Genomic DNA, 23,441 nt, shown 5'->3' with positions numbered 1-23,441 from the left:
GGCAGCGACGATATGCTGTTGTTGTAACGTTAGCTCTAGTAACAGGACAGTTTTGAGTGTTGTTGTTCATCTGGAGCTGGTGTGCTGCTGGAGACTAACAACCAACTCTTGCTTGTATACTCTGTATCATTTTTTTTTTTTTTTTTCTTTCTTGTTGTTCGATCGTCATCTTCGCTTAATGTGAATCATTAATTTGCTTTGTTTCAGCTATTATAAAGAGACATTCACTATAACATTGCATTTTGGGAGTGGAGCAATGAAGGGAGTGGTGTGTATTATTGGGTTCAGTTCAAATATCAAGTGTTTCTCAGAAATTGCTTACTGCACCTTTAACTGAATTTAATTTAAATTCAGAAAATAAATACATGCACATCATTGAGGTACATTCAGTTAATTTACATATACAAATTATAGTTCAAACAAATAAATAAATATTTTCATATTCAATCCTCAGTTTGATAAATCCGGAAGCTTTCTATTTCAGTGAAGCCAGTCTTTTGGGATGTCTATGTCCCAGCTTTGCATGTTGTTCAGCTGCAATATGTTTGTAGTGGTGTGTCTTTTATCCATTCTCAAAAACACCTCTCTGTAACTCCTTCAAAGTGATCACTGGCTTCTCTTTTATGTTCCCGCTGAGAGTTTTGAGTGAAAGCCTTTCCTAGGCACTATCTGTGTACCTTGATGCAACTTCCACTTCCTGATAATTGAACAAACAGCGCCCAATGGGACGTCTCAGCACATGGATGCTGTTTTGTACTCTTTCCTTAATTTATGCATTTGTAGTTAATCTACAATTACTTTATGCCTCATTTTCACAGGTGTCCTTCAGATCCACAGCCCGAATAATGATCCCTCAGCTCTGGGGTTTTTAAACTGAAAATGTGGTAGTTATTTTTAATGACTAGTCACAGGTAGAGGTCATTTGCAACATAATTGTGTTCACATTACTTAGAGCTCTTGCAAAACAGCATGGGATATCTAAACAAATATTTAGATTTTATAAACGTTTTTGTGATGACTATCTACCGTTTAAAACTCTGTCCTGCAGAGTTTAGCTCCAGCTTGCCTCAATACACCTGCCTGGAAGTTGCTTAGTAAGAGCTGGTTGACGTGTGTTTAATTGGGGTCGGAGCTAAACTTTGCAGGACAGTGACCCTCCAGGACCAGGAATGGACACTCCTTGTGTAGAGCAAAATATCATTGTCGAGTTCAGGAATAACCAGTCACAGTACATGACTTCAATCTTGAAAAACCTAATTACCTAAATATCCAAAATCTTTGTCCTTGTGGGGACATTTTTTGGTCCCCATGAGGAAAACAGCTTAAAAATCATACAGAATGTGTTTTTTTGAACATGTAAAAATGCAGAAAGGTTTGTGTGGTGGGTAGGTTTATTGGTAGGGTTAGTGTAAGGGGATAGACTATACAGTTTGTACAGTATAAAACCCATTATGTCTATGGAAAGTCCCCATTTACATTTATTCATTTAGCAGACGCTTTTATCCAAAACGACTTACAGATGAGAACAATAGAATCAGTTAAACTAACAATAGGACAACGATATGCAAGTAGAACATGAAAACGTGTGTGTGTGTGTGTGCTTGATGCATGGTGAGTTTCTCAAGGTCAGTCAATAAGCTTTGAAATGACTCACAGATGTTGCAGCTGTGTCCACTATAGAGTATATAGTGATGTGGATTGTCTTACCAGTCAGTGGTATTGGTAACATAAACCGTCATTTGCTATCGCTTACCCGTGCCAGTTGCCTATTGTGTTCACCAATATCAGTCCCATGAAATTTGAGAATGTTTGTTAAAAAAAGCTGCCCCTCCTCATTGCATAGTTTGAATTGACTATTTATCAGTGTGAGTGGTCCTACAATTCTTCATCGTCAATGTTTCTGTGCTTAAAACATCCAGTAGTGTCATTTGAACTCAAGCCTGTTTGTTGCTCTTGTTGGAATGACAGTCTCTGGAAACCATTCAACTGTTTCAGGCTGTCTTGGTCTCACAGGTGGAGCTGAACATGACGGGACATTCTAATGAACTGCACGAAGCCCCTTTCATATCTCAGGGGTGGAGTCTCATTTCTCACCAACTCCATGTGTTGCTTGATAAGAAATGTCAGTTTCAAACTGTCAGACAATCATTGCCCTGCGGGGGACCGAGGAGAGAAGAGAGAAACACTTTGGGCCATTAGAGTGGAAGTGTCTCTTTGCAATGCTGCTGCCACAAGATCATATCTGTTTCTCAGCACTCAAATGAACTCCGGGGAAATAAGGCACACATTCGTTTAAATGGGTAAATAGCTGAGTGCATGTCGTAGTCTAAACCACCACACATAAAAGACCGTCAGTCCCAAGAAAACTTGGTAAATTATCTGTATGTTATTACAATGGGTTCATGTTAAAACAGCTCTTAGTCTCTCAATGGACAACTAATCTGGTGCTCCTTGTGTGTCGATCAAAAATGGCCGATTTTTAACAAAAAATTGGTCAATGAAATTAATGTACTTTATTTTAGTTTGATAGTGTTTTTTATTTAACATTTTGTATTTTTAGGGGATTTTTTAATACTAAATAATATTTACGCTGTATTTCTAATCCACCTGAAAATTAAATTTCCAACTTAAACTGTCGTAAATCTTGAATGCTTTAAAGCACAGACTTAAGTTTGATCTCTTTTCAAAGACGACACTTGGCAGATTATTGTTGAAGTGAAAAAAAGTTTTAAAAAGTGAACTTAAAAAAGTAACAGAATTGTACGTGTATTGTTAAGAAAAATGCACAAAAATACTATTTTCAGTTTCAATATGAAATATATATTTTCAAAATAACGTTTTACTCTAAAACTGTAAGAAAATCAAAGCCATAAATCTAAACAAGTTGTGTTCCAAATTTGAGCTTGATATCTCAAAAAAATTAGCTTTCAGTAAGATTTTGTTTGGCTGCAGTACCAAAAGTTTTCACTAGATAAAATTAGTCTCCCATTCATTTCCAATGCAGTCATTTTTGACCGAGAGGAGCACAAGTGTGTCTATTTTTTACAGGACCATTTAACTTCAGTCCATGATTTTTTTATTTGTGTGTGTGTGTGTGTATTCACATAGAAAGTGCCAAAACCTTTACCAAGTTTTTCCAATGAAGTAAAAAAAAATTGTTTTAAAAAAAATTGTTGGTAAAAAATGACCAAAGAGCACCAGAGGGTTAAATAGACTCAATTTGACCAACATTATATAAAAAAAAAATTAGGCAACTCTAACGACATAATGGAACACAAATGCAATTTGAAGTATTTGAAGTGAAGTCTGAAGAATTTAAACGTTGAGCAAGCAATCTCATTGGCTGCAGGATCAGCAGAGGCCAATCAGATCCTATGTTTTAATGATGTGATTGCTTGCAGATTGCATGTAAATGATATGTCAGCCTGCGTCATCTAGATTTTCATGAATAAACAAAGATATTAAAATCTTTAAAAATTGTACTTTAAAAATGGCCCTATCAAAGCCACCTGTTTCATAGGATACAATGGAGTATTTTCTCACACATTGTGTGTCATTCAGTATGTGTGAACCACATAAAGTGCTCCAGGGATCTGAGTGTTATTATACTACAGGAACTTTCCTGCATGAGAGAAATTCTCAGAATTAAACTAAAGGAAAAGGAACACCTTTTACGATGTACATGGAAAAAGTCTATACTTTAGTAGCATTTTAATATTTAAAGGCACAATATGTACGATTTTTTCGCCACAAGAGGGCGCAGTTTCCAACAATAACAAAGGCGTAGGTTGATGACGCAGTGATGAGCTGAATGATGGGACTTGCTGTCAAGCTGATGGATCTAATAATGTTTATGGATGAGTGCAAACATTCATGTTTTTTAACATTACAGTGGTATGAAGCAGGTCGCGATTGCTAAAGAGACAGATATCACACGCGAGTCCCGCGGATATAAAGGAATAAGGACATTTAATTCTACCGAACTACCCGCAAGTGCTGGATTACTCACACAGGTCAGTTTATTAGACAAATTAAACTTGTGAGGTAACGCAGCGCTGCTTCACTTGGTCTAACGCTACACTATCACACTAAACGTCATTTTAATGTGTGTTGAAAGTTATAATGTTATACTACGTGTTAGTTCGTTTTCTATACGAAACTAGCAGTAAGCTAGATCAACATTAGAATAACTGACCATATTCTAACATTTCATCATGTTGAGCTAACGTTATATAACATTGATTTGTTTTATGAACATTTGCTCACCTGTCTAATAAAGCTGTCAAGTCGTGACTCGTGAAGCTCTGTCAAGTCCAAGTTAGTCGCGGACGTGGAGCTCTCGGAGTCTCGGCATCTCAAAAACGCCACGGTGATATTGATCCTCATTTTAGTTCTCCTTGTTTGTCCCAAAGTCTGCTTGCCATGGTGTATGTTTGAAAGAAACAAGATCTGCGTGCTGCTAAACGTTACGCACTACGCAGCTGTCCACGTCTGTCACCATGGTTACGTCATGGCTATGGCAGTATAAACGGAAACCGAGGATAACGCGGATATTGCGTCATTGACAGGCGACATTTTTTTTACGGGGCGGCCACTTATTTAAAATTGGAATTTCTCTGAAATAAAAACATCTTTGGAGACTTTTGGGATATTGTAAGTACACAACTGCAAGAACTTACATAATTTCACTCAATGTTACTTCCACCAGTTGAACATTTTTCACCATCTCAAATATTTTCGCTTGAGTTTTCCTTGCCAGGCCATTAGATGGCGATGAAACACTATAGACTGAACACGTAATACGCATGTGCATGACGTCATCGTTTTCACAGATTCACGTTTTCCGTTGTCATGTAAAGGAATGGCTAAAAGGAATGTTTTTTAGTTGAAAACGGTGTGGTGTTAACAGATCCCTTAGAGTGTAATTTAGGTGTTTGTATACAAATCAGTTCATTTTAATCTTCAATATTGTAGCACCAACTCCCATGTATAGTTTACATCATTAGTTAAGAGGGTTTTTTTCTTGAGAAAATTTGCCATAACTGTAGCTGATATATATCCAAAATAATCGATATCGAATTGAAATTGGATCGAATCACAAGCTTGTGAATCGAAATCTAATCGAATCATGAAATTTGTGTCAATACCCAGCCCTAGAGGCCAGTTAGTATTGAGCTGTGCAGGTAAACCCCACTCCCCTGTCCTCAAGAATCGCACTAGTGACTGATGCTAGAAGTTATGGGAGGACCACTAACGTTGGTGCCGTGAATCGGATAGGAGTGAGATTTATGAGGGTGAGTAGTGCTAGTAAAGAGCTGTGCAGGTAAACCCCACTCCCCTGTCCTCAGGAGTCACACTAGCGACTGATGCTAGAAGTTATGGGAGGACCACTTACGTTGGTGCCGTGACCCAGATAGGAGTGAGATTTATGAGGGTGAGTAGTGCTAGTAAAGAGCTGTGCAGGTAAACCCCACTCCCCTGTCCTCAAGAGTCGCACTAGCAGCTGATGCTAGAAGTTATGGGAGGATCACTTACGTTGGTGCCGTGACCCGGATAGGAGTGAGATTTATGAGGGTGAGTAGTGCTAGTAAAGAGCTGTGCAGGTAAACCCCACTCCCCTGGCCTCAAGAGTCGCACTAGCGACTGATGCTAGAAGTTATGGGAGGATCACTTACGTTGGTGCCGTGACCCGGATAGGAGTGAGATTTATGAGGGTGAGTAGTGCTAGTAAAGAGCTGTGCAGGTTAACCCCACTCCCCTGGCCTTAAGAGGTGCACTAGCAGCTGACTCTAGAGGCTTTGGTCTTCAGCGTCCTTGTTAACGTCATGGCTCCCATGCCAGTGACGCTGGTTTGAATCCCGCTGGGAGCGGGTACGAGTAGGACCTGTTACGTAAGCATCCTGACCAGCCCGACACAGCAACATTAGATTGACAAAATGTGTAAATTTAGGGCAGTATTATCTGTTTGGCCGACTAATGGCAGGTGGAAGGAGTGTTTTTTGACAAATACCCGTTTGGTGACGCTATAGTGATGCAGAAATGACACCCTCGACTTTAGAAAAAAGCTAAAGATGACCTTAAATCCTCAAAAATATTATGTAATATATATGGTTTTTTTCTAAATCGAATTAAGTTCACATGTGATCCTCAGAATATGTTGTTCTCAGTCTTCTTTAAGAGAAACTGAGTGTCAATTTAGTAGAGAAAAAAAATAGATTTTATAGTTCCCATAGAAACAATTTGCCTTAAATACTCAGTATTACTTGTCTGATGGACTGACAGAACCCTGCAAGAAAAGACAGAAACATCTTCAGTTAGCATTATATTTCTCTCAGGTTTCTATTAAAATAAGGTGTTCCTTATTTGTTTACTAAACTATGAATACAATTTTTACATATTCAAAAGGTTAATTTGGTCTAGTGACAGTGGCTGTTATACCCTAAAGTCCCAGATGACTTAAATCTAGTATTAATATGTTATACTGTATTTTCATCAGATGCTTAATCAAAAGGGTTTGCCCTGCATCAGAGAGGAGGCATTCACTCCTTTTTTTTTCTCTCATAATTATTTTAGTTGTATTTAAGTAACTGTTCAACATTTTTCTTTATGAAACTATGAAGTCGTTTCCATGGTGATTTAATGGCATGTTCGGCTATAGTTTTGATGAGGAAGTTGAATTGTCCATTTATTTTCTTCTTTATTTTTATTATCTCTTTATACCAGTCACTCTTTCTCTTGCATCATTTGCATTAAAAAATATGTTTCACAAATTTTTAAGAAATGGAAGATTACTTTACCTGCCATTAGTTAGAAAAGTATCAACATTTTCATATAATTTGGAGATAATCACTAGAATGTTCTGACCACAAATGTACAATTACTTTTGATATTCCCTTTATTTGATCAAAATTACGATATTCACTTACACACCCCTCCAGACCATAACTTGATACTTCATATTAAAACACACAAACAGTAAATCTTAAGAAAAACAGAAATATAAATATGGATCTTTTAAATAAACATTACTTCCACCACCAAGAAATTAAATCAGTCTTTATATGAAAGTCTTCTTTCCATATTTCTCCTGCTCTGAGTTTAGCAAAGTTAAATATACACAGCCTATGTTTTATCATTTTCTATTGTTTTAACTTACTTTGCTTACTGTCTGTCAATTCCGTCACAGTTGAAAAAGCTAGGCATCCTATATAAGGTAAACTTATTATGGTAAACTTTCCACTGAGGTAAAAATTGTAAGAAGACCTGGTAACACTTCATTTCGATGGTCCACTTTAGACATTCTACTAACTATTAGTAACTTTACAACTACTTGTCAACTTATTACTAACCCAAACCCTAGTCTAACCGTCTACTAGAATCTACTAATACTATAATGAGATTTAGTTGGCATGTAGTTGCAAAGTTACTTATAGTTAGTAGAATGTCAAAAGTGGACCATCAGAATAAATGGACAGATTTTTTAGATTATCACTATTGCAATATAATCCATTTTATGGCCAATAACTCCTTTTTATTTACTTGTCGAAACCAAATTTTACTTACATTTGGCACTCGACAATGTCAGTTTTGGCCCTTGTGTACATCTATAGCTCTTGAAGTTTATTATTCCTTATGATTTCTAAATAGAGTTTTATTGATATTTTCTATCAAATTATTGTTGACACAGCATTATATCTGAGTAATATAGTGGGAAGTGTTCAGTTCATGTTGGATAATGGCCATCCATTTGGACAGTTGAGCAATTTTTCTAAAACTATTTTCCTAAAGGTTGGTACAACCGAAAAATGGTTGTTTATTCAGATTGGATTTGCATAGTATAAAGTATATTCTGTTTTCAATGTTGTTTATATGTCAATGCGTTGTTTTTAATATGCTTTTAGACAAACCATGTGCAAATTCATAAGTCAATCAACACCATTGCTGAGTATTTTTTCTTTAAAACTGCAGTGAACCAAAGACAGTCTCAAAAACACGGTTTGAAATCGCTGGTGTTTCCGACGTCACAAACTACCTTGTAACCAATCAGATCAACGTGTGATCGTCAACGAGTGGATCTCTGAGCTGGTATGAGTGAGTGGAGGCGGGGCTAATTTGCATATTCATAGAACCGCAAATACTAAATGAGGCAAGGGTGTAGAGTTACATTCAAGCTATTTTAAGGCATAACATTTTTTTTTTTCAAGAAAAAAACGTTTAAATATGTAATTTTGGTGATCAAAGGTGAGTTTTAAAGTCCCACTCCGATCATATTTTGAGCTATTTTTAAACATTCCCAGTGGTCTTTAAATTATGATTATGCCATTTTTAGCCAAAATCACAAAACCTGTGCCGTTTTCTGGGAATTCGCTTCAGCAGAGCGGCAGTTGCTCATTAGCAATTCGCCTCTGCGTTGTGGGCGGAGCCGTTGGCACGGAGACGCCCCTCCCCCTGCCCGTTGCTGAGAGCTCTGTCTCTCCCGCTAGCTTACACCCCCAATACCGGTGGGGCAACAGTATTATATACACGTTAATTATTATTATCCGAAGTTAATCAAAGTTATCACCGATCACCGATCATTATTTCACTCCAAGACGTCGCGTGTGGAGACGCCCAGTGGAGTTACTACGTCACAACTCCAGTCTATTTTAGCCGGCATTTTAGCGTCTGCTACTGATTCACAGCCTTTTGAATGTAGAAATACTCAGAAATACAACTTTGAGCTGATTTCTCTCAAGATATGTCCTCTAACATCAGAAAAATGCCACAAGAACATGTTAACACCTAGAAAAACATTATTTTCATCGGAGTGGGTCTTTAAGCGATAAAATGATTGACTACAGGGGGACATTAAATGACAGTGAATCCCTTTATAATCTGCCGATCTTAGATCAGTTTTTTCATTCGGTCATTTTTGTGATTTTCATTTCGACCTTTTTCTTTTCTCTCCTCTCCCTCTGTCATGAAGTGAGGAGCTGTTTATTGGGTGAGGCATTCGCTAGCAGGGGCCGATGGGTCCCGCCATCAGATCGCCACCGTCCTGTGTGTGCGAGGGCAGCGGTGGGCGTGAGTGGGAGACTGAATCAAAGGTGAGCTCTTGCTCAGGCACCCAGCGCAACTCTTTTCTCTGGCGTTCGCTTCCTTCAGCTTTATATAACAGTTTATTGGGACCAAACACAAACAAATGACTGTAAACTTAATTCTCTCTCAGACATTGATTTGTCTGAATGGAAGAGAAATCCAGCTGCCTTTTCTCTTTTAGGTGTTGGGTTAGATTACCTTCACTTCGCTGAAGAGGAGCTTAGCGCCTGAAACCTCTTGTCTGTCTTATTCGAGTGTTAGTTACTGAGCCGAGCTCTCCTGCTCTTACTCCATTAGCTTTTTGCCAATAGCATGGTGCAACACCAGTATTTACACTAATGGCATATTATTTCGAGGGACCTCAGTGACCCCCTACAGGAAGGCGAACCCCTCCCTGATGCAATATTTTTAGCTCACGTGCCGGTGGATTGATGCCTGTTGCTCTGCTCTCTATGCTAGTGATCTTTTGTTTCACTGGAGATTTGGTGTGGAGGTGGAAAGAATTCATAATGCTGAGTTATGCAACTAGCCCTGGAGAAGATACAAGTGCAGCTTTCCTTTAAAGTCCCCTTGTGGTGAAAATCAAGCTTTTAATGTTGTTTATGTGTCTATGTGGTGTTTCTAATATGCTTTAAGACAAACCGTGTGCAAATTCATCAGTCAACACCATTGCTGAGTATTTTCTCTTTAAAACTGCAGTGAACCAAAGACAGTCTCAAAATCACGGTTTGAAATCGCTGGTGTTTCTGACGTCACAGACTACCTTGTAACTAATCAGATCAACGTGTGATCGTCAACGAGCGGATCTCTGAGCTGAGTGAGTGAGTGGAGGCGGGGCTCATTTGCATATTCATAGAACCGCGCATACTAAATAAGGCAAGGGTGTAGAGTGTTAAGCTATTTTAAGGCATGAAGAAAATGTTTCAAGGAAAAAAACGTTTAAAAATTTAATTTGGATGATCAAAGATGAGTTTTAAGGGATAAAATTATTAACTACAGGGGGACTTTAAGTAAATGTGATCTCATCTGTTGGGTGCTTGGGTGAATTGTAGTGTCCTCCTGGGTCATTATGGTTTTGCTGTACTTTTTGAACACATGATTGTGTTGTATTTTAAGGAAGACATATAAAAGAGTACTGAAAATATGCTCTGTTTTAGCTCTGGCACTTTATTGATTATAACTCGATATTTTTTATATAATAGCAAGTCAATTATGAGGATGTAGATAAGGAGCTTAAGTTATTATTCCATTATTCAGTGAAGGTTTGAGAGTTAGCTTACATTAGAGTTGAAGTTACTCTCTGAAATTTTACTGTATATTAGGTGGCCTTAACTAGTTAACCATTTGTTACAATTTACTTATAGTGTTTTACATTTGTCATTTTCGTGTGTAGTTTGGTGTGTATGGTGAATCATTTTATGGTTTGTGCGTAGTTACTATACAAAAATAAATTTTTTAGAAGAGTTAATATAATATATATATATATATATATATATATATATATGTATATATACACACAGTACCGGACAAAAGTTTGGAAGCATTACTATTTTGAATCTTTTTGAAAGAAGTCTCTTACGCTCTTCAAGCCTGCATTTATAAAAAATACAGAAAAAAACAGTAATATTCTGAAATATTATTACAATTTAAAATGATGGAAAATTATAAATAAATAAATTGCTTTAAAATATAATTTATTTCTGCGATGCAAGCGGAATATCCATCAGCCATTACTCCAGTCTTCAGTGTCACATGATCCTTCAGAAATCATTCTAATATTCTGATTTATTATGTTGGAAACAGTTGTGCTGCTGCTTAATATTTTTTTGGAACCCGTGACTGCCACAGTGAAGTAGCTCACGAAGACGAATGGCCCAAAAGGAAAAAGTCTTTAATATAATCCACAGATGAACACAGGATAAGCTCAGGGGAAAACACAACCACGTTACATAAACGACACAGAACAGAGTAAACTGAGTGCTTGAATACACACAGAGATCATTAAAGTAACACACAACACCTGGGAAACTCAATCAACGACTATAGCAACTGATTAGGCAAGAGAGACACACAGAAAACAACGAGGACTGAACCAAAACTCTATAACTCTGACAGTGACACTTTTTTCAGGATTCATTGATAAATAAAAAGTTCAAAAGAACAGCATTTATTCAAAATAGAAATCTTTTCTAACAATATAAATCTTCACTATCACTTTTTATCAATTGATACAATATTAATCAATTGAATAAAAGTATACATTTTTTTTAAAAAGAAAAAAAAATACTGATCCCAAACTTTTGAATGGTAGTGTAAGTGTATATTGTTACAAAAGATTTCTATTTTAAATAAAGGCTGTTCTTTTTTATTTTTTTTACTTTTTATTCATCAATGAATCCTGGAAAAAGTATGACAGGTTATAACAAATATTAAGCAGCAGCACAACTTTTCCAACATTGATAATAAATCAGCATATCAGAATGATTTCTGGAGGATCGTGTGACACTGAAGACTTGAGTAATGATGCTGAAAATACAGCTTTGCATCACATAAATAAATTATATTTTAAAAGTATATTAAAATAGAAATCCATTATTTTAAATTGTAATAATGTTTTACAATATTACTGTTTTTTTTCTTTATTTTTGATCAAATAAATGTAGGCTTTATGAGTATAAGACACAGACACACATATATACATGTGTGTATATATATATATATATATATATATATATATATTGTATACAGCAATGATTCATAGAAAGAAATAACTTTACCTAGAGAACTGTAGATTACATAACAGCCTGTATTTGTGTCTCTGTAAGGAAATCTGTGACATCTTTTTTTTCTTGGATCACACAAATCAAAATAACCCTCGTTGCTCTGGTAGTGAGTGACCCTGAACGTGCCATTTTGTGTAATTGTGTGTCAGGCGAGATGCTACATGCGAGAATAATACAGGCTTCTCATTTTTTGACTCATTTAGTTGCCACAGCAACCACATGTTCTTTTCCTGTAGCAATGTGTTGAAAAAAATAGAGAAACGGGAAATGTTGGGAAGGTTGCATAAACCTAACTGGGATAGTTTTTCCTCAAACTTGTGGGCTAACTTGGCTTGAAAGCTCAATAATAGTTTTCCATCAAGATTCATTTACTGCCTCCTAAACTCATTGGCCTTATGAGCTCTTTATAACACAGATGGCTTGCATTCAGATTTGAAATATACAGATGTAAAAACTGGAATAATAAATGCTTCTTCCTTATTGAAATACAGTAAAGGCTGTGAACAGCAGTCCTGCTGTGAATTACTGTCATCCTTGTGTAACAAACTCTAAAATCTGCTTTTCATGGTCAGAGTCCTCAGCAATGGTTACCATGACAACTCTGTGTTATATCTCATTCTCTTTGATATACTGCAATGGATTATCGTCCCTAGGCATTATGTAAGAGGAGATTTAGCGCTAAAGGTGTTTCCTGCTCTGATTTTTCCTCTGACACATCGGTATCTTCTTCTTCTTTTTTACCTTTAATTTGTCGTTTACTGGTATTAGCTGTTATAATGTGAACAAAAGGTTTGGATGATGCTACATTAGACTGTCTGTTTGTGTTTCTCTTACACACTGAACAAATTGAAACGACTGTCATTTTAGAGTGCATTTTGTTATTGGTCTAATCGAAAATCATCTTTTCCGGTTTTGTTCAGTTTCTCTAAAAGCAAATAACACTCCCCATAGAATTTCTTTTAAATGTATTAGTAGCCTATTTTTAGTGTAATTTAGTATAATTAGTATTTTTTTAAGTTGGTCCAAAGTATACATTTTAAGTGCATCCTGCCACTGTAAACCCGAATAAGTTGATAAACCCCCAAAAACTGAGGCAATCAATTACATAAAATATTTTAAGTTAAGAAATGCAATGTTTAAGTAAGTAGAACTTGCAAATTATGCTGCACTCATACATTTTAATTGCTCTTAACTTAAAATATTTGGAAACTTGGCTAGCTTTAACTTGCTAATTCAATAACTGCTAACTTGCTAATGTGTATCATAATGCTTTGATAGCATTAGCATAGCCTATCAATTGCTGAAAGAGTACAGTAATATATAACATTTAACAGTAATCTGTTCTCAAACCAAGCTCATGCTTCACTCGCCCAAAAACCCTTCTGAATTAGCACAGCAAAACATTACACACTGCTAAATCTCCCACTTAACATTAATCTTGCACAAAAAACTTGCTCAGTGGTTCATGTAGGTTGTCTACAAACCGGAAGGTTGGTGGTTCAATCATAACCCTTCCACCTGACCAAGTGTCGAGGTGTCCATGAGCAAGACACCTAACCCCAGCTGCTCCCAACGAGCTGGATGGCGCCTTGCATGGCAGACACCGCCGTCGGTGTATGAGTGACTGAGTGAATGGGTGAATGTGAGGAAAATTGTAAAGCGCTTTGGTGGCCATTGGGTCTGTGAAAGCGCTATATAAATGCAGTCCATTTACCAAAAAACATGGTGCATCACTTCATTTTAGCATTTACTCTCCCTTTCGAGTGTCATTGCAAAGCATGCTGGGAAATAGAAATCCCAGTCCAGTTTTAGTTAAATGTGTTTGTCTAAATTAAAAGAAACAAGTTCTTAAACTCAAAACAATGAAAAAATTCTGATTACTTAAAATGTCTCAGTTTTGTGAACTCAAAAGAAAAAGAAAGTTCTAAATACTCATAAAAGTTCATTTGATTAAACTAATTTAATTCAAGTTTACCTTACTCAAACCAATTAATTGATTTACAGTGTGATGTCGGTTCCTCACACAAAGGTGTCATATGGCGTTAGAAGACTCCAAAACGAACCACCGACCCCAACATTTCTCTTTGTAAAGAGACTGCAACAGACCTGAAGGTGTGGTGTAGTGGTTAAAATTGGACTGTTAGACAGAAGATTGCAGGTTTGAGCCCCAATCCATGTTTGTAAGTTATCACCACTGTGCCCTTGAGCAAGACATTTAACCTTGTCTCTTTAATGCATGTGCTGTGGATAAAAGGATCCATACTTGTAACTAAACTACAGATTTGGGCTTTCCTGGGAGTTCAAGGCATCGCTTTTCAGTGTTTTATGCTTGTTGAATTTAATTCAGGCAATCAGGTTTTCCAAATGTTACATCAGAAAGATGCAAACCCTTTTCTCTCTTGTGATCATCATTCTTTTGAAAGAATTGAAAGATGATTCCTTTACTGTCAACATTAGTTTAACTCACAATCAAAACATAATTGAATATAAAGAGAGAGAAGTTTCCTTCTGGATCCCTTTAGTCAGAACAAAGGGAGTCTCTCTGAAAGAAAGTTAAATACTATCACTAATGGATTTTTTTTGTGTGTGTTTTAATGGGACAATTCTGTTGGACATGGTTTCATGGTAGTAAAAAGTAAGGAGGTGTATAATACATGGAGACATTCCCATTCATTTCAAATCCAGTGGCCTGGATGGTGCATGCAGTCATGGAAGTACATGTTTGGAAATTCTTCTAAAAATCAGCATCCTTAACGCTTTGAACATCGTAGAAAGTCAGTGGAGAAAGGTATAGTTCATCATAACATTGTTATATACATCATATACATAATTCACCCGCTATGCTAAATTTACCAGATTTTTGTTATCAACGTAAAAATATACCGGGATAACCTGTCTTCTCTTGAGACTTCCCTGGTTCTCAGCATAGTTAATGATATGCTAAAGCCCGCCCACACGTTGACGTGATTGGTTACAAGGTAGTTTGTGACGTAAGAAACACCAGCGGTTTCAAACTGCGTTTTTGAGACTGTCTTTGGTTCACTGCAGTTTTAAGGAGTTTTAAGTTTTATTTATATTAAAACAAATTTGCCATGTTACAGTAATAAAAAGAATGGGCAGATAAATGTAGATGCACAAGAAACAGTGGCATTTAATATCAGTGGTTTAAAATAAAATAAAAATGTCTCCATATTCAAAGCAACTGCATGACTCTATATTCACAAGAAGTATAATGCATTAGATTACTTTTATGAATTTCAGAAATTTTACGGTTTACAACCAAATGACAGAATTTTTATTTTATCCCCAAATGTTAAGCCTTGGGTAAAGTAATAGAATCCTCCCAAAAAAAAAAAGAGGATTTTTTGTTATTCAGGATAAATGTGCTCGGTACGATGCGGCTCGGCTCATTTCGCTTTTCCTCTGCATGGTACGGCACAGCTCGGCTTGCTACGCTTTTCCACTGCGTGGTACGGCTCGGCTTGGCATGGTACGGCTCGCTTTGGCTCGGTTTGCTTTTCCACTGCAGTTTAGTACCGCTTCAAAGTGGGTGGGATTATAGACTGATCGTCATAGTGGCGCCACCTACTCCTCGCTCCTCGAGCTACCAACGAGAGGAACGTCTGCACCTTGTCTACTGACCACGATTCAGCCATTTCTTTGTTCAAGTTGGGTGTGACGGTCGTTTAAAGCAAGTCGTTTAAAAAAGTTGTGTGAACAAATGATACTGCGGTGGCTGTTGCTGCCAGCGGGTTTGGTGTGTTGTTTCCCAAATCCAATGACCAATCAGTGATCTGCAGTGTTTACACGTAACATTTTAGTATTGGTACGGCACACCTCAACCGAGGTGGTACCATTTAAGCGAGCTGTACCGAACCGTACCATGCAGTGGAAAAGCTCCAAAAAGTGAGCCGCACCGAACCGTACCATGCAGTGGAAAAGCGTCAATAAGATATGAGAGTGTGTTGGCCAGGACAGATATTTGAGTGTTTGATCGAATTCAACAATCTAGTATAGTTTCTAATATTGAATGTCCTTCTCTTTATTCCAGACCAGCAGTGTTCCCCCTGGTCGCCATCCCGAAATTTCAATGTGGATAGTAGCCTCACTCCACCCAGGAACATGAAGGGCTTATCAGGTGGTCGCGCGCCGCACCATATTCCCACACTGCCCCCGTGTGGACTGGCGGAGTGCGAGCATCTCCATGACCTGCACGGCATGCATGTGTCCGATCTGCGCCACCACTACCTGCTCAGCCCCACGGAGACCTGCGTCATGGACTTCCATCACCGTCTTTCCCCGCGCAGCTCCATTCACTCCGATTGCATGATCATGTCCCCCATGGTGCTACCTTCCACTGCCCCTGCCGACCACCTTTCCAGCAGCACCTTTCCCAGAATGCACTACAGTTCACAGTACTACGACCCAGCTGCCCGGGAAGACTGTGCAGTCATCACCACCTCAGCCACATCTGCCGCCACCGCTGCTGCAACATCTGCCTCTTACCACGGCAGCAGCAAGAGCAACCGCATCCCCGCAAACCTGCTGGACCAGTTCGAAAAGCAGATTCCGCTTCATCGCGACGGCTTCCATACGCTGCAGTACCAACGCACATCCGCCGGCACTGGAGGGGAACAGCGCAGCGAGAGCCCCGGTCGTATACGACACCTGGTGCACTCTGTCCAGAAGCTCTTCACCAAGTCCCACTCACTGGAGGGATCGTCCAAGATGAATGGCACTAAAGGTGACAGTGGAGGTGGGGGAAGCCATCACCATCACCACGGCAATCATCACTCATCCAAGCATGGCAGCAAGCGCAGTAAAAGCAAGGAGCGCAGGCAACGGTCGGGAACGGGGGGCTGGTGGAGCTCGGATGACAACCTAGACAGCGACAGCACCTACCGCACAGCCAGCGCTTTGAGCCGCCACCATCACGAACACGTCGGTCACAGTTTCCCAGAATCCATGCACGGTCACTTTGGAGACCACTCGCTCAAAACCTCCAAAAGCAACAACGACGTCAAGTGTTCGGCCTGCGAATCCATGGCACCTGAGGGAAAGTTCATGAAGAGGAGTTCCTGGTCAACACTTACCGTCAGTCAGGCCAAAGAGGCCTATCGAAAGTCCTCCCTTAACCTGGAGAAGCCCATGATGCATCAGGACTTTAAACCATCATTCCGGTCTTCACACTACCTACAGGTGAGTCATGGCTTTCATTCTTGAGAAGATGTCATGATGGTGCCACAACTGCTGTTCAGAAATTAACCAATCATGATTTTGTGATATAATCACATTTATAATTAGTGTAACATGGTGTGACGTGACACATTACCAGGGATAAGTAATTTGGCTGTCTACACTGAAAACGGAAATGCTGTGCCAACACAACACAACACAAAGCCACTCAAAATGTATCGGATGTTTAAATTACTGTTATGTGGAACCAATGAGATTTCACTCTGGGCTGGCTACCCATAAGCCCAAAACATACTCTATGCAAGTATTTGAATGCAGGGACTTATTGCTACTCAAACACCATTTAGTGCAGTGGGTCTCAACTCTGGCCCTTGAGGTCCACTTTCCTGCCTTGATCCTTGAACTTTGATCAAACTCACCTGCCTAGTATAACGTTCAGCTAATCCCGAAGACCTTGAAAGCTTGTTCGGGTATGTTTAAAAATGGTCTCTGCAGGAAAGTAGACCTCAAGGTCCAGAGTTGAGATCCCATGATTTCATCCAGTTTCGCTGCACTTTAGAATTGACGCAATCGGTGCTACAGTGTAAGTGGTTATTAGCGCAAATTACTTCTTTTTCAGTCACTTTTCTCTATTAGGGGAATCACTGTTATGGTGGAGCAACAGTCTGATGATAATCTTGAACTCTATTTGCAGTTTTGTCTCTAATTTAAACCCAAGAAGGGGTGAGTCATTGAGAATTACAGACATTTTGAAAACATATATTTCATGAAAAAAATGTAAATAGTATTTTTGTGCATTTTTCAGAACTGTAGGGAAAAACTGTCTTTAGTCCTCTTTCTTTTATCCAAACAGATTTGTGTGGGCCAAGATGCAATTTAATCTAGTAATTGATTATCTAGTGTTATCTAGTGTTATTTTTTAAGGCCCGTGGGAACCATTGATGCCTAAGAATAGGGGATCAATACAAACATGATCCGTGATGTAGTGAAAGTCTGCAGTTAAAATCATGTGATAGTGAGAAAGTGTTTGATCAAATGAAAGCCATGATGTGAAACAGTTTTATTTTGTTTCATAATGACAGAAAATCTCAAGCAAATCTATGTATTTTCTTATTTACTGTAGGCCTAATGTTTGTTAACTAGCAAGACAAATTAATCAAAAAACTACTTAATAATGTGCAGTATGTACTACCTACTGTTATTTAAAAATAGTAAGTGTGCAGTACGTATTACAGGGATTGTTCACCCAGAAAATAAAATTTGCTGTTAATATACTCAGGCCAAGATGTAGTGGCTTTTATTCTTCAGTAGAACAGTACAGAAGATTTTGAGCTGAAACCGTGGCCCAATGCAAGTCAATGGCAAAACAAAATTAATACCCGTGGCTCCTGACGATACATTGAGGTCTTATGAAGTAAAACGATCGTTCTGTGCAAGAAACTGAGCATAATTGACAACATTTTTACCTGTCATCCCCAGCCTTGGCTAACGGTCCTGAACGAGTTCACGACAGTCTGGAGCGCAAGCTTCCTGTTGCATTATGACGTATACGCGGGAGCTCAAACATTGGGAATCTGAAAAGTCAATCTTCCCGATTGAGATCATATTAATTTTGTTTTGCCTGTATGTTTTTTAAATCTTAAAGTAACGGTAACCATTGACTTGCATTATATGAATCACCAAGAACCACGGTTTCAGCTAAAAACCTTCTGTACTGTTCTACTGAAGAAAAAAAAACTCAACTTGTCTGATCGTAACGTCTTTTTTTTCTTCAGCAAACACACACACACACACACACACACACACACACACACACACACACACACACACACACAACAGACATTTTGCAAATATTCACAAAATTGTATGTTAGGGTGTTGATCTCAATTTTCAACTGCGTTTCTCAGAAATGGCTTACTGCACCTTTAATTGTCAACCAATATATTGGCAAGGCTGATGTATCGGCAGATATTTGACATTTTTTAAATGAATGACATTGGGAAATAAGTTTTTCTGTTTGGCCGATAAGTGTTGGAAGCGGTACTTTTATTTTGACAGTGGAGAGAACGCCAGCAGGTTTTTAACAATTTGAGAAAAACACTACAAGGATACACAAAGAAGTTGCTATCTAAAGTATCATTCTTTTTATTTGACAGATTTTTTTTTCTCATCAAGTTAAATAAGTCAAATAGTGTGCTATTACATGCATCAGCTTTATATCATCCACCCCTGCTCTAAGATATTGACATCGCCCATTACAAATCCATGTCAGTCCATCGCTAATTTCATTCTGATGATTTTAACAGATCTTCATGAAATCAACTTTCACACTGGAATGTAAGATCAATTCAAACACATTGCATTGTGGGATATAGTATTTCACACATTTGTGTTGCATACTGCTTCTGATTCTCATTCTGAATGATGGCATGGGGCAAACATAGGTCATGCTGACTGCTAACATAGTGTTATTCAGCTAATCAGTTCCTGACATCTAAATGACATCTTCCTCCTTGAAGCTTAATTATGGCATAAGTACCAGTAGACTCCTTGTACTGAGGAGCTGAGGACTACTTTGTACAAATCGTCGTCAGCACATACTGTTCTACAGCATTGTCATGTTTGCATAGGAAAAAAAACAAGGCCTTTTTTGTCGACCTTATTAGAAACTGTCAGTGCTCAAGAGAGACGACAGCCTGGGTGAGTTTTGAGTGACATTTAACTAGATACACTCACTAATTAACCATTCAGGAATAGCCATGAACTTCAGATTTGATCTCATTGTAATTCAGCTGTGTTCCAGTGTTTAACTAGCCAGATGTGTATATGGGTTGTAGTGCATTTAACGTGCAAAACGGCAGTTTAGGCTTTGTGGGAATTTAAATCAAGTTTATGAAAAAGACATGTAGATCATTTTTTTTCTTATAGAATTCTTATACAACCTTTCCCATTGTCAACAAATTAGGCAATTGTTGGTAGATAGTAAATGTATACTGCTATGAAATAAATGTTGATACTATATTCCGGGAAAAAAAAATGTAGGCCCAAATTTTAAATGTATGTGTTTGAACTGCAGATCAAATTCCTGTCCTTTTGGAATTCACAGTATTATGCGGGGCTGGAAATATGACAACGTTTTCAACTAAACGAGTATTGCGTAATAGCTTACGCTATGGTAAAACTCCTTTTCTCGAGAAATATTGAAGTCTTTATGTAAAACGCATTGCAGCTGCACAGCATACAGCAATGAGCGAGGCAGCTCGGTCATTGGCTGTGCTGCGGCAACTGCACGAACCTATGACGGGGCGACTCTGAACCCGCTTCCAATGAGCGTGCTTCGCGCCCACGCGGGTCAGAGCCCGCCAAGATGGGCGTGGCCAAGGGCTATATATTGGGCGCCCCGTCGTCTAAGTTCTTTAGGTTCAATCGACTGAAGCAAACTGACCAAGCACAAGCACGGCAGATTACGCAATACTCGTTCCCTCCTCTCAGGGAACCGAGGTTACGTTAGTAACCGAGTCGTTCCCTTTCGAGAGGTTGCTCCTATTGCGTAATAGCTTACGCTATGGGAACGCCATGTAAAACGCCGTGCGTGCCAGCCGAAGGACAACGTGGAACGGCCCAATGGGCGTCCAGAGAAACACACAAGCACATTTTTATGTACTGTCATGCATGAAAGATTCTCTACATCAGTCAGAGATGGATTCTATGAGGGAGGAGACAATGCTCAGCATGTACACACCCCAGCCTATGCATAGTTAGACCGACAGTATGTTTGAGTGCAATGAGGGGACCTGTAGGTTATAAAACCTGATAAATGTTGACGGTGAGGCCCAGCCTGCTGCCGCACAAATATCTTGAATGGGTATCCCACTCGACCACGCCCTCGAGGAGGCCATGCCTCTCGTAGAGTGAGCTCTGATGCCCAAGGGGCACTGAAGGCCCTTGGCTTCATAAGCCAGCGCTATAGCATCAACTATCCAGCGCGATGTTCTTTGCTTTGAAACAGCGAGACCTTTGGTGCGGCCGCCAAAGCATACGAACAATTGCTCTGTCTGTCTGAACAGGGCAGAACGTTCCAAATATACTCTGAGCGCCCTGACCGGGCAGAGTAAATTAGCGTCGCTTTCGTCTGCTGGAGACGATAGCGCGGCCAAAGATATCACCTGTAGTCTGAAAGGTGTAGAGAGCACCTTAGGAATATACCCGTGTTTTGGCCTGAGGACAACCCTGCTGTCGTTAGGTCCAAACTCCAGGCAGGCAGCGCTTGATGACAGCGCGTGCAGGTCGCCCACTCTCTTGACCGAGGCGAGAGCCAGCAAGAGAGCAGTTTTGAGCGAGAGCTGTTTAAGGTGCACAGTTCGGAGGGGTTCGAACGGGGCACGCTTGAGTGCGTCCAGGACCGTGGCCAGGTCCCAGATCGGCACCGAGGGGGGGCGTGGGGGATTTATCCTCCTGGCGCCCCTCAGGAAACGAACAACTAGGTAGTTTTTCCCTAGTGTGCGTCCTTCTACAGGGTCGTGTGATGCCGCTATGGCAGCCACATATACTTTGAGCGTGGAGGGGGTGCGGCCTGCCTCCAACAGCTCTTGTAAGAAAACGAGCACACTCGGTACTTCGCATGTCTCAGGGTTCAGGTTCCTGGATTTACACCAGTCACTGAACACCTTCCATTTCTGGGCATATAAGCGCCTCGTAGAGGGCGCTCGCGCCTCAGTGATGGTTCTCAACACTCCACTGGGGAGGTTCCCGGGAACCCGTTGAGGGGCCACGCATGGAGGGCCCACAGATCGGGGCGGGGATGGAGGATCATCCCGTTGGCCTGCCTGAGGAGGTCTAGCCTCAGTGGAATCGGCCATGGGGCAGATTGCATCATCTGCATCAGTTCTGGAAACCACGTCTGGTTCTTCCAGAGTGGGGCTACCAGGAGCACTGCACATTTCTCCTCCCTGATCCGACTGATGACCTGAGGTAGCATCGCGACCGGTGGGAAGGCATAAAGCGGGCGGCTCGGCCAGATTTGAGCGAGCGCGTCTGTGCTCTTTGAAAAGAAGAGAGGGCAGTTGTAGTGAAGGACAGTTCCTTGGAGGCAAAGAGGTCAACCTCTGCTCTGCCAAAGGTTTGCCATAACCACTGAATCGTCAGGGGGTGGAGAGACCATTCTCCTGGGAGAACTTTGTCTCTGGACAGCATGTCCGCTCCCTGGTTCAGAACACCTGGCACATGCGCTGCTCTCAGCGAGCGCAGGTTGCGCTGGGACCATAGGAGGAGCTCCCTGGCCATCGAGTGCAGGGAGCTCGATCTGAGTCCCCCCTGACGATTTATATGCGAGACTACCGTCATGTTGTCCGTTCAGACTAGGACGTGCTCGTCCTTCAGGTACGGGAGCAGGGCTCTGAGAGCCAAAGCGACCGCTTTCAATTCCAGACAGTTTATATGTAGGCGCTTCTCCGGGTTTGACCACAAGCCGGAGACAGGCCTGCCCTCGTAAAGGGCCCCCCAGCCTATTTTGGAGGCATCTGTCGTGATCATTTTTCTCCTTGTGTTCACTTCCAAACTCACGCCGGACTGATACCAGTCGCCAGCTTTCCAGGGCGTCAGGGCTTTTATGCAGCCATGATTTTGAGCGCCACGCGTGAGTGGGGACACGGCTTTTGAGCCAGCGTTGGAGAGGACGCATGTGCAAAAATCCTAGCTGGAGTACAGCTGATGCTGAGGCCATGAGACCGAGCATCCTTTGAAATCGCTTGACGGGGGCGCGCGCACCCGCTCTGAACGATGTTGCAAGGCGCCGGATAGTGAGCGCGCTTTCTGACGAGAGGCGCGCCGTCATCTGCACTGAGTCTAGCAGAAAAGAAATATTCTGGCTGGGGGATAGCATGCTCTTTGCGAAATTGATTCTTAGACCCAGGCAATCTAGATGACTGATAATCCAAGACCTGTGTGTCACTAACTGGCTCTCTGATTGTGCTAAGATTAGCCAATCGTCGAGATAATTTAGTATTCGCACTCCCCGCTGCCTCAGGGGGGAAAGTGCGGCATCCATACATTTTGTAAATGTACGGGGTGCCAGTGACAGGCCGAATGGTAGTACTGTGTACTGGTATGACTGTCCCTCGAAAGCGAATCTCAGAAAAGGCCTGTGATGAGGCGCTATCGGAATGTGAAAGTAAGCGTCTTTCAGATCCACTGATAGAAACCAATCCCCTGGGCGAACTTGCGCGAGGATATGCTTGGTTGTTAACATTCTGAACGAGCGAATCATTAAAGCTTTGTTCAGATGTCTGAGATCTAGAATGGGGCGAAGACCGCCATCCTTTTTCGGGACGAGAAAATAGCGGCTGTAAAAACCTGCCTCGCTCATAGAGGGAGGGACTGTCTCTA

The 23,441-nt window shown here is 40.3% G+C and overlaps 1 protein-coding gene across 3 annotated transcripts in view; it reads left to right on the top strand.

The window, feature by feature from the left end:
• LOC130096056 (disks large-associated protein 2-like) overlaps positions 1-23,441 on the top strand; it is a 155,485-nt gene that overhangs the window by 28,807 nt on the left and 103,237 nt on the right. For 2 of the 3 annotated variants that reach the window (XM_056262687.1, XM_056262689.1), the window contains exons 2-3: positions 8,966-9,086; positions 15,913-17,060. In XM_056262687.1, the coding sequence (XP_056118662.1) occupies positions 15,984-17,060 (1,077 nt within the window). In that variant the 5' untranslated portion in view covers positions 8,966-9,086; positions 15,913-15,983. The remainder of the gene's footprint in view (positions 1-8,965; positions 9,087-15,912; positions 17,061-23,441) is intronic. The other variant, XM_056262688.1, reaches the window with a different exon arrangement.

Source organism: Rhinichthys klamathensis, unplaced genomic scaffold (genome assembly GCF_029890125.1).
Source record: "Rhinichthys klamathensis goyatoka isolate OS25496 unplaced genomic scaffold, OSU_Roscu_1.1 h1tg000196l_1, whole genome shotgun sequence".
NCBI lineage: Eukaryota > Metazoa > Chordata > Actinopteri > Cypriniformes > Leuciscidae > Rhinichthys > Rhinichthys klamathensis.
Note: the sequence above shows the minus strand (reverse complement) of the source record. Positions and strands in the feature narration are given on the sequence as shown.